Source organism: Sciurus carolinensis, chromosome 3 (genome assembly GCF_902686445.1).
Source record: "Sciurus carolinensis chromosome 3, mSciCar1.2, whole genome shotgun sequence".
Taxonomy (NCBI): Eukaryota; Metazoa; Chordata; class Mammalia; order Rodentia; family Sciuridae; genus Sciurus; species Sciurus carolinensis.
The window spans coordinates 177,129,951-177,142,956 of record NC_062215.1 but is presented as its reverse complement, the minus strand read 5'-3'; the positions used below and the strand labels follow the sequence as shown (position 1 = coordinate 177,142,956).

The 13,006-nt window shown below is 36.7% G+C and overlaps 1 protein-coding gene across 2 annotated transcripts in view; it reads right to left on the bottom strand.

The window, feature by feature from the left end:
* Window positions 1-13,006, bottom strand: part of LOC124979722 (UDP-glucuronosyltransferase 1-6-like) — a 124,319-nt gene that overhangs the window by 96,955 nt on the left and 14,358 nt on the right. Inside the window, exon 1 of one of the 2 annotated variants that reach the window (XM_047544322.1) lies at window positions 474-1,328. The exons of the other annotated variant lie outside the window; for it this stretch is intronic. Within the exon in view, the coding sequence (XP_047400278.1) occupies window positions 474-1,328 (855 nt within the window). Of the gene's footprint in view, window positions 1-473; window positions 1,329-13,006 lie in introns of those variants that run through there. 2 annotated transcript variants of the gene reach the window in all.

Here is a 13,006-nt window from a genome sequence, read left to right as displayed (position 1 = left end):
TTGTTCAAAATTTTGAAAGCAGTCAAATTTATCGAGATGTTATATGCATACTATTAGACCCAGTCACCCTACTCATAAGACTATACTACTGAGATAAAAGCAAGAATATTAAAATCTTTGAATTTCAAGAAAGTAAGAGTATTTAGTTCAGTCTTAGACTAAATACCTACCAAAATTGAGAGATAGCATAAGAATATAAAAAAGGGAAGTTTCATTTCTTATTGTGCTTTTCACAATTTTTCCAAAAATAGTATTTTAAAATGTTGCTCAGAAATTACATGTGAATACATCCATTGTATATACACTCACTGAGGGCAAATTTACAGTTTGTTAAATGGCACAAAAATAATTTGTTGCACCAGGAAGAAATTCCAAACAGACCAACTGTAAATAACAAGTCACAGCTCAGTAAGGAATCTTTCTTAACACCCAAAGCCAGTTTTCCTCTGTGTGCCAGAAGAGACACAACGTACCTTGGGCAGTGGCTTCCCCTGATGGCAGTTGATTCCACCAATGAAGATCATGTTGGGCATCACAGGTCTGGGATAGTCCAAAACAAAGTCAGTTCGTAGTAACCAAATGGATACTTGGCTGAAGAGATCATATGATGTGACAGGTGTTTGGAGAACTTCAGAGGCAATTTCCAAGGCAGTTTTGAAAAAATATGGGCAAAACAAATGCTCCCCCAAGAGGTTTATATAGTTCTCTACTCTTTCCTTGAAAGTCATGACATCTGAAAACTCCATGAAAAGTCTGGGAACATAAGAGAGAGGACTGGGGCACTGAGCACCTTCTTCAAGATAATGGCAGAACACTCCCCTGGCGAAGACCACGGATGGAAGTGAAAAGTATTTGGCAACAACTAAGCCACACACATCAAAAGGATCCAGAAACACTGCATCAAAAGAGCTCTCCTTTAAGAATTCCACTAATTTCTTGTCATTAAACAAACTCCTACAATGTGTAAAATGTAGTTCAAAAAAACCATTGGATGAACCAAATAATATAGAAAATAAACGTTGGTCCTGATTTTTCATTTGAGTCTCAGCAAAAACTTTGAACTCATGATCCAAGTCCTCCAGGGTGTAAGAAGTTGAGTAAGTCTTCACTGTAAAATTCAATGACTGTCCTAGTTGCCAACTCACTTCTGGCATGACAGCAACCACCTCGTTTCCTCTGTGGATGAGTTTCTCCACCACCGACCGCATGGTAAACCAGTGGCTGCCATCCATGGGCACCACCAGCAGCTTGCCTGCCTGAGCAAGGCCAGATGCCAGCAGCAGACACACACACAGAGGAAGGGGGGCAGGCAAAAGAGCAGGAGCCATAGGACAGCTGAGGCCCAGCAATCCAGCTGCTTGGAAACAAAGCCCAAGGGATACGGTAGGCGGAAGAAGTGCAGGCACAAAATCTGTTTCAGGGAGGGTGTGTGTGTTCATTAAAATAAATTACACCCACTGTCAATTATTTACTCAGAAGAACAATAATAAATAAGCAGCATTTGTTGAGACACCTACTAGTCTATACCTACTATAGACAGAAGCAGCTCATGATCTCTGCCTTGAGGAGAATCATGCCCTGTTGCAATATGACTTTAGAAACAGAGTTACTAGGCAAGGTGTTGGGGCCTCCAGGACTCTAACAGATCAAATGAAAGTTAACTTGACTAAAGCTTGCACTTAAAGCATTTATCCTAAAGCAAAATAAGGATTTTGTCTTCAGACCAGCGATGGGCCTTTGCTTAGAATCAAAGTGGATGCCAGGTTTTCAAGGAAACACTGGAGGCCTAACCTCCTCACAGGCACTGAAGTGCTGTCCACAAACTACTCTGCCGTGGATAGGCATTACTGTTTGTCTTGTTCCATTTCTCACCCTTCTGAGGCCTCTGAAATGCTAACATGAGGTCAACAATCTACCTACATAGATGAGTCCAGGGGTTTGATGGAAGATGACAATCATCTATTTTATTTATTTTTGTATGTACTAACTCTCTATTATGGATTAAGTCAATGAATCCTGGAGGTTTATTTTTGTCATCTATAAAATGGGGATAATATTATATAACTTGCTGGGCTTTGTAACAATCAGAATTAATCCATAGCTACTCAATATTAATGATCGTTATTAAATGTATGACAAAATATCTGTAGCTACCTATCATTCATCACTCTACTAAAGGCTGGAGATTTTTATTAGAGTTTTATAGTTGTACATAGTAGTTGGGTTCGTCCTGACAAACTCCTACATGCATGGAAACCAATTTCAGATATGATCCCCCTGTTCCCTCCCCCTGTTCCCTTCCCCCCTCCCCCTCTCTGGTTCTCCTTCCTCTTCTCCACTAGACTTCCTTTCACTCATATATAATTTATATTTGATTGGTTCTTTATGTTATCCTATCCTTCCCTCTCCCTTTCCTTATTTTACCCTAGTTTCTGCAAATGAGAGAAAAAATTTGACCTTTGAGTTTCTGAATTTGGCTTATTTCATTTAGGATGATATTCTCCATTTCCATCCATTTACTAGCAAATGCCATAATTTCATTCTTTTTTATGGCTGAATAGAATATATATATATATATATATATATATATATATATGTTTGGTGTGTGTATATATATATATATATATACACACACACACCAAAATTTCTTGATTCTATAATTTAGCTATTATGAATTGTGCTGCTACAAACATTGTGGTGGCTATATCACTGTAGTATGTTGATTTTAGATCTCTGGGGAAAATTCCAAGGAGTGGGTGTTTTCGTAAGCTTTTTAGCTGCTATGACTAAAGGATCTAACCAGAACAATTTCAGAAGAAGAAAAGTTCATTTGGGGGTCCATGGTTTCAGAGGTCTTAGTCCATAGAAGGCTGGCTTCATTCCTTAAGGCTGGAGGTGAGGCTGAGCATCATGGCGGAAGAGTGTGGCAGAGGGAAGCAGTTCCCACAATGATCAAAAGTGGAGTGAGACTCTGCTCTCCAGATACAAATATATGCCCCACAGCCACATCCCCAGTGCCCCACCCCCTATAGCCACACCCTACCTACCTTCAATTACCACCCAATTAATCAGTAATTAATTCACTGATTGGATTATGGCTATAACACAATCATTTCTCCTCCAAACCTTCTTGCACCGTCTCACACATGAGTTTTGGGGGGACACCACATCTAAACCATAACAGTCGGGTAGCTGGGTCGTATGGCGGTTCCATCCCTAGTTTTTTGAGGAATCTCCACACTGCTTTCTGGAGTGGTTACACTAGTCTGTTGCTCCACCAACAATGTACAAGTATACCTTTTGCCCCATAGCCTCACCAGCATTTATTGTTCTTCATATTCTTCATCATATGATCATCTATTTTAAATAATTTCCCCTTGATATGGCCAATGCAGTGGATAGTCCACTACCCAAGCTTGCCAGAGTATTCTGATGAAATGCCTTGCTCTTTCCCTCAAGTCCTAGCCAGGGATTTAAGCCTCTGCTATAAGCTCACCGCAATCACCAAAGGTCTGTCATCCAAGAATCTATGTATTTGTCTGCCACACTCCATTGAGTGCCCCTTGAGTCATGGGATATAACTTAAATGTTTTCATACTCTTTGGAAGATCCACACTATGGCTTATACATAGTCATAGAAATATTTGTTGCATTGGACTCAATTACTTTGTGGAAGTCTCCAGATACCTTCATGGGTGAACCTGATGGTATTTTTCAGGTAACACCCTGAGAAGCATTTAGAGAGGGATTCTACAGCCAACCTAGGGCCATCATCCTCATTAGGAACATGAGATGGCTTCTTTGTTTCATCAATAATTACCTTTATCACTTGGTCACTTTCAGATGATTGTCCTTAAAAAATAAAAATGATTAAAGTGACATCTGTAAAATGGAAGTTTAGAACAGCTCGGGTGCCACTCCCCTTGAAGAACATTCACCCTATAACTACCCACTGTCTAGAGCATCCTTTTGTAAACCCTACAACTTAGAAAAAAGCCTGAGACTTGTGTATGGTCCATAGAACTTAATAAAGTCCAAATTAGAAGGGTAAAATGAATGTGTTCACTCCAATTGTGCTACCCCACTGCCTACCCCAAATTGGCACACCAACAGTTGAGAAATTTCCTGGGGAAAAACAGAAAGAGAGGCAGTCATCCAGCTATCCTAGCATTGCAAGAAGCTTCCCAGGAGGCTCATTTTGGTCTCTTCTCACAGAGAACATAGAAAAGCATGATTAGTCTACCTATGGTCAGGTAGAAACAAAAAGAGGAGGCAGAGGTCAGAGGGCTCAGTAAGGATCTTGGTGGTACCACAGTTTGCCACTTACATGGCACTTGAACAGAGATATCTGCCAGTCCCACAGAACACCCACAAAGTTGAGCTCCTTAACTTTTGAAGCATGAAGGGAAATCATCCTTCCTTGAGTCCCTAAACTAGGTATCCCAGCCCAACCACAGAGTTGTCCAAAGAGCCTCCTGGGCAGGAAGAGATCCTTCTCAACCCACTTCCAAAGGACATAAAGGCTAGCACTGCTTTATCCAGGAAGTCCCATGATGGTTCATTTAAACAAAAATTTCACCCAACAACCTGGCCCAGGCAAGGAGACTCTGACCTCTTTGGATCTCATATAAGCAAAGTGTTAGTTTCTTCCTCTGGGAAGTCAAGCAGTAATTACACTCTGCAAAAAAAACATGATGACTGACACCACTCAGGGAGAGACTCCCACCTCTGTGCATCTCAGAGGGGGAAAAAGAAAAAAAGGAGTACTTTGGCTTAATCTGTAAATCAAGCAGCAGCTGTACTCAACCCAAAAAAGTGTGCCCAATGACTCCACCTAGGCAGGAACAGTCCCCCCTACCCGCCCACGGTTTCTGTGGAAGTGAAGCAGGTAGGCCTGCTTGATCAGGGAAATCAAACACTGGATTCACGCAGCTTAAAAGTTTGCCCAGTGACCCACACAGTTAAACTCCCACCTCTGCACATTGCAAAGAGCGAGCTAGACCTGCTTGACTTGGGAAATTAAACAGTCACTCAATTCAGCCAAATTCCACCACTCATCTGACTATCATCAACTATGCATATCTAAGGAGAACAGCCTTTGGTCCTGTCTGTCTCAAGCACAACACTATTTAACCTCAGAGTCTATCCTGAAATCCGGCCCAACATCAGATCTCAAACAGAGGAATTACCTAGCCAGAGAAAACAACTTGTGACTGACCTGACCAGAAGTTATTGTACTACCCAGCCAGAAGCTCTGCCAGTGGTTCCATTGGACAGTAGAGCCCAGCCAGCAACCCTATCTGATAGCAGAGCAGACAATGGCCCCGTGAACTACAGAACTTAGCATAAGCTCTGGTTACCTTGTATTGCCACCAGAATAACAGGTTACACTAAATAGTGTAGTGAAGGTCTATTCCTGCCAAAGATTACGCATAAAGGACAGAGGAGACAACAGTGTAGGGGCATAAGTTTTATGAAGAATCATGGAATCATGACACCTTCAAAACAAACTGATAGTTTCAATAATGTTCCTCCAGAGAAATGGAGATACATGCAGTGGCTGACAAAGAACTAGAATAATGCTCATTAAAAAGTTCAGTGAACTACAAATATGTATGGACTGAAAATTTTAATAAAGTCTAGAAAACAATACCAAAAAAGCAAGAAGTTGAGCAAATAAATAGAAATCATTAAAAAGAACTAATTAAAATTCCTAGAAATGAAGAATATAACGACAAAACTGACATATCAATAGAAAGTTTCAACAGCAGAATCATCCAAAAAGAAAGAATCAGTGAGCTGGAAGACAGAACATTGAAATTATGAGTCAGAGGATCAAAACAAATGAAAAGGAAAGAAAAAGACTATGGAAAGAGACTAAATTATAGTAGTCTGCATTATAGTAGTTGCAGAAGAAGAAAGGAAAAAGAGCCAAAACAGCATAAAGAAATAAAGACTAAAATTGTTCCAAATTTTGGGATAGATGCCTATTTCCAGGTTCAAGAATCACAGAGATCTGCAATGAAATTCAGTCCAAAAAGGAGTACACCAAAACACATAATAATCAACCTATCAAAAAAAGACAAAGAAAAAATTTCTGAGACCAGCAAGAGAATAGAAACACATAACTAAAAAATGGTCAATAGAAATACTAGTTGATTTCTCCCAGAAATTCTGCAGGTCAGCAGGAAAGAATGTTATTATATAACCAAAGTGCTAAAAGAAAACATGTGCCAACCAAGAATAATTTACATAGCAAAACTAATATTCACAAATCAGGAGAAATCAAAACTTTATCATACAATAAAACAGCTTAGAGAGATCATCAGTCCTGGAAGTGCCCAACACAAATTTTAAAAGCAGTTTCTTAAACTGAAATAAGAGACTAATGATTAATAACATAAAACATGAAAACACAAAACTCAATGATGTGAATAATACAGACCCATATTCAGAATACTCTTAAGATTGTAATAATAGTATGCTAGACAATTGTATCCTTGGTACAAAAGTTAAAACACAAAACTGAATAAAAATGAGAGCTAAAATAAATTGTCAAGTCATGCACGTGGTAAAATAAATTCCGATATCTAAAATATAAAAGGTGAAAGGGAAATTAAAGCATGGAGTTGTGCCCAATGAAAAGTAAGTTGTGGCTGGGATAATAGCTAATGGCAAGACATGTACTTATAATGCTCAGAGCCCTAGGTTCAATCCACAGCACCAAAATAATAATAACAGTAGATTTAAATTATCAGATTGAAATACAAATATTTTTGAAAAGCAAAAAGGCTAAGATGTTCTATGCTGGCCTCATGGTAACCACAAAGCAAAACTACTTGATACACAAAACAGAAATGGAAAAGACTGAAAGCATACCATTACAGAAATCACCAGATCACAAAGGAAGATGGCAGGAGAGGAAGAAAGAAGAAAAGCATGTGCAACCAACCAGAAAACAACCAACAAAACAACCATGAGGAATGTAACTGGATCAAATTCACCAATAAAGAGACAGAGTGAGTAAGTAGATTTTTTTAAAAGTAAGGCTTAGCTATAGTCTCCCTACATGAGACTTTTAAGGACACACATAGAAAATGAAGGGATGGGAAAAGATACTTCACAAAAATGGAAACGAAAAGAGGATAGGGTAATTAGTTATACTGTGTCAGTCAAAATTGACATTAAGTCAAAAATTGTACAAATAGATAAACAAAGAAGCTATATCATGTTAAAGGGTTCAGTTCTTCAAGAGAATTTAACCATTGTAAATATACATGCACCTAAAATTGGACACCAAAATATATAAAACATATCAAAAGAACTGAAGGAAGAGATAGATTGCAATACAATAATGGGGGACTTCAATACTCTGCTTACAACAATGGACAGATCATTCAGAAAGAAAACTTATAAGGAAACACTGGATTTAACAACACTTTGACCAAATGGACTACCAGATATATGCAGACAGACTATCCAACAACAACAAAATACACATTCATTCACGAGTACATGGAAATGTCTCCAAGATAGATTGCATGGCAGGGCACAAAACCATCCTCAGAATATTTAACACAGAATTACATAAAGTATCTTTTCCACAATGGTATGAAAGTAGAAATCAGTAACAAGAGGAATTTCTGAGAATTCCCAAATACTTAAAAATTGAAGTACATGATGCTGAGCCACCAATGGCAAAATAAAGAAATTAAAGAATTTAGTCAGACACAAAAAGTCAAGAGTTGAATGTTTTCCATCACATATGGAAACCAGAGTAAAATAAGTGGGGAAAGGATAGTGGGAGGGTCCCATGAAAATGTGAGAGATCAGTGGAGTAGAGAAAAGGAATTGAGAGAAAGGCAAGAGGAACAGGAAAAGGGAGGAATGGTGCAATGAAATTAATAAACTATTCTATGTACATATATGAATACACCACAGTGAATTTCCCTTAATATATATCTATAAAGCACTAATTTTAAAAGCTATAAATAAATAGAAGGACAACATGTCAAAATGTATGAGATACAGCAAAAGCACTTTTAAAAAGAAAGTTTACATCAAAAAAAGAATAAATATCTCAAATTCTCCTCAAAGACCTAGAAATCAAGAATAAACTGAGTCCAAAGTTAGCACAGGGGAGGAATACACCAGAAAATATATCAGAAAAAATACTACAAAACATTCAGGAAACTAAAAGCTTGATATTGAAAAGATAAACAAAATTGAGAAACTTTAGCTACACTAAGAAATAAAACAACAAAAATAAATAAAATAAAAAATGGAAGAGGAGACCATGGAAACACACCACAGAAATTCAAAGCACCACAAGAGATTACTATGAACAATGCATGCCAATGAGCTGAATAACCTAGAGAAACAGATAAATTCCTTGATACATACAACTTACTAAGACTGAATCATAAAGAAAGGAAAACCTCAACAGACCTATAACAAGTAAGGAGATTGAATTAGCAATACAGTTGCCCTGCAAAGAAAAGCCCAGGACCTAATGACTTATTGATTGAATTCTACCAAGTATTTATAGGGGAACCAATAATAATTCAATAAATCAAAGAGGAAGAAATACTAAGACACTTTTCAGGCCAGCATCACCCATATACCAAAACCAGAGAAGGAGACCAACAGAAAATTATAGGCCAATATCCTTGATGGACACAGATGCAAAAATCCTCAACAGAATACTAGCAAACCAAATTCAACAACATGTTAAAGGGATCATCATCCATACAACTGAATGAGATTTATCTCCAATATGCAAGGATAGTTCAACACATACGAATCAATAAATTTGGTAAAGTAACAAAAGAAGATTGTCTTACTAGAGGCAGAAAAAGCATTTGACAGAAATCAACAACCTTTCATTATAAAAACTCAAAAGATTAGCTACAGAACGAATGTGCCCCAACACAATAAAGGCCATTCATGAGAAGCCCATAGCTGACTTAACAGTGAAAAGCTGAAATCCTTTCCTCTGAGGTCTCAAATAAGACGAGGATGCCTGTTTTCATTAATTCTATTCAACATACTCAGAAGTCTTTGCAAGAACAATTTGGCAAGGGAAAACAATAAAATATATACAAACAGGAAAGAAAAAGTCCAATTGTGACTATTTGCTGATGACATGTTCTTCCAGGAACTTAACCAAAAACCTGTCAGAACTAACAGACAACACAGTAAAGTTACAAGATAGAAAATCAACACACAAAAATCCATAGCAGTTCTATTCAGTAAAAATAAACTATCAGAAAAAGTAAAAGAGAGGAACAGCCCAGTTTATGATGGCTATAAGGGGAAAATACTCAGGAACACATTCATTCAAGGAGGGCGAAAACCCATGTACTGAAACTATAAAACCTTGATGAAAAAAGTGAAGACAGACAAATAAAATACAATAAATAAATAAAAATAGAGGGATATCACACACTTAGGATTGGAAGAATTTATATTCAAAATATGGATCTAAAGCCAAAGAGATCTAAATGTCTAAAGCAATCCCCATCATAATACCAAAGATATTCTTCATAGAAATGGAAAGGAAAATTCCCAAATTTTTAATCAGTTTTGCATCACTGTAACCAAAACATCCAAAAAGAAAAGTTAGAGAAGGAAAAGTCTGAGTCATGGTTTCATGGTTGCCCAACTCCATAGCTCCAGGCCCAAAGTGAGGTAGAACATCATGGCAGAAGGATGTGGCAGAGGAAAGCAACTCAGAACATGGAAGCCAGGACACAGAGAGAGCCCCACTTACCAGAGACAAAAATATAAACCCCAAAAGCACACCTCCAATGACATACTTCCTCCAGCTATACCCTACCTACCCACTGTCACAGCCCAGCTAATCCATTCCCGTGGATTAATTCACTGATTCATTAATTCACTGATTACTTCTCGTGATCTAATCTTTTCCACCTCTAAACATTCCTACATGGTCTCACACATGAGCTTTTGGGGACACCACATATCCAAACCATAACACCAAACTCATATGGATCCACAAAATACTCTGATTAGTCGAGGCAATCATGACAGAAAGAACAACACTAGAGGCATCACATTACCTAATTCCAGACTATACAGATCTGTAGTAATTCATGGTTCTGACACACTTTATCTTGCCCCCCATCTCTCTTTCCTACACACACACACACACACACACACACACACACTGATCAATGGAACCGAATCAAAGCCAGAAATAAACATGTGCATCTACCTTCAAGTGCTTTTTCACAAAGGTGCCAAGAATACACAATAGGTAAAGGACAATCTCTTCAAGAAATTTCAGGGAAAAATGCATACAATGCATACAAAGATTCACCTAAAGACCAGAAAATATAAAACTATTAGAGAAGAAAAATATGGGAGAAACTATAAAACATTCGTCCAAGTAATTTTTTTATTAGCTCCCAAAAGCACAGATAACAAAATCGAAAATAAACAAATGGAAACACATCAAACTAAACCCTCTGCACAGCCAAGAAAAGAACCAATAGTGTGACCAGTGTAACTCCACATCATGTAAAACCACAAAAATGGGAAGTTAAATTCCATGTGTGTATAATATGTCAAAATACATTCTACCATCATGTGTAACTAAAAAGAAGAAATAAAAAAATTTTTAAAAGAACCAATAGCATGCAGAGACAACCTATGACTTGGAAGAAAAAATATTTACAAGCCATACATAAAATAAGGGATTAATATGCAAAATATATAAGAAGCTCAAGCAATTCAATAGCTAGGGATAAAACCAACTAAATAAAAAGGGCAAGGGACCTGAACAGACAATTCTCAAGAGAAAACATAAAATCGATCAACAGCTATATGGAAAATGCTCAACATCACTTATTCATTAGGGAAATGCAAATTATAATCACAATGAGATATCACCTCATGCCTGTCAGAATGGCTATCATCAAAAAGGCATGAGAGAACAAGTACTTGATCATGAAGCAGAGGAACAAGAACCTTGTACCCAGTCAGTGGGGAAATGTAAATTAGTGCATCCTGTATGGAAAACTATATAGATATTCCTTAAAAACTAAAACTACAATTATACCTATGATCCATCAATCACACTCCTAGGTATTAACCCCAAGATTTATGATTAGATTATAGAAGAGATTTCTGCACCTGTATATCTGTAATATAAAATAGAAGAACGCATATTATACTTTCTAAATTGCTAAGAGAGTAAATTTCAAATGTTCTCACCACAATATGTTAAAGTTTTTTACATGACAGATATGTTAACTAACTTATTTAATTATTCCACATCATAATCATAAGTATAATATCACTTTGGACACCACAGATAACTTTTATAATTAAGAAATATCAATTTACAATAAAACAAGTCTATATCAAAGTAAGAAAAATATCATAGTGAGTAATCTATTCTTCCAAGAGACTTTCTTCAGAGCAGAAATTGATAAAAATAAAAAATACGAAATCTGTGCATATTAGCACAACTACTGTGGCAATCACTATAAAAAGTTTCCTAAAAAAATTTAGGCATGGAACCACTAAATGACCCCGCTATATCACTCCTCGGTATTTATCCTAAATAACTAAAGTCAGAATACTATAGTGATACATGCAAACCCATGTTTATAGCAACACAATTCACAATAGCCAAACTATGGAACCATCAATGGATGAATGGATAAAGAAAATGTGGTACATATACTCAAGAGTTTTATTCAGTCATAAAGAAAAATGAAATTATGTCATTTGCAGGAAAATGAATGGAACTAGAGATCATTATGTTAAATGAATAAATCAGACTCAGAAGGTCAAGGGTGGTTTGTTTTCTCTAATATGATAAAGCTAGAGAAGAAAAAGGAAAAGAAAGGTGGGGACAGATCTCCTGAAAATCAAAGGAAGATCAACAAAGGAAAAGGACCAAGGGGTGGGAGAAAGAGGAAGTGGTGGAGAGTGATACTGGTCAAATTCTATTGTTCTGTTGTGTGCATTTATGAATATGTAACAACAAATACCATCATTACGTACAACTATAATGCACCAATAAAAATGTGGACTGAGAGAGAAGATCCAGAACAAAAATAATAAAATTAAATTTCAAAATCTCTTTAAAAAAGAAAATGGCTATAGTGAAAAGCCTAAACTTTCTTAAATAAAATGTGGAAAATTTTCAATTAAAAAAATACAAAATGCAAGAGCAGAGTAGATAATCAATGACACCATAAGAAAATTAATTAACCTGACAAATATCTTTGTATACTGATCAGAAAAGAGAGAGAAAATAAGAATATAGGCAATGAAAGAAATGATTATCACTAAAGATTCTACAGATACAAAAAGTATAAGACTATAAAAAGCAAACTGAAGCCAATAAAATTTACAACTTAGATGGAATAGACAATTTTCCTTTAAGAACACAAACTACAAAGGGTTACACAAAAAGAAATCAATAACCTGAGTAGAAATAACTCAAATAATTTAAATTGAAATTAAATTTAATTCAATCTTTCTGACAAAACTTCAAGGTCATATGATGTCACTGATGAAATCTATCACACACATGTAGAAGAAATAAAATCAATTGTTCACAGCCTATTTCAGAAAATAAAATAAAACGAAACTTTCTCATTCACCCTAAGAGACCAGCATCATCAAATACCAAAGCCAGATAAAGTCTCCGGGTGGCTCAGAGGTTGAGTGCTTGTCTAGCACATGTAAGGCCCTGGGTTTGATCCCCAGCAGCACAAGTGGAAAAAAAACAAAATCGACCTGAGTACAGAGCCACCTGCCTCGACCCAGCTAATTGGAAGGTGGAGGCAGGATCATTCCAACTGGGGAACTAGAAGACCTATGTGATTATAGAAACAAAAATGTCAAACAAACTGTAGAATGTTAAATTCAATAGCATCCCTTTTCTTTTATACCATTTTTTGCTTTCTCATCCATTTATGATTTGGTGGTGGTGGTTTTTGGTTTGTTGTTGTTGTTGTTGTTGTTG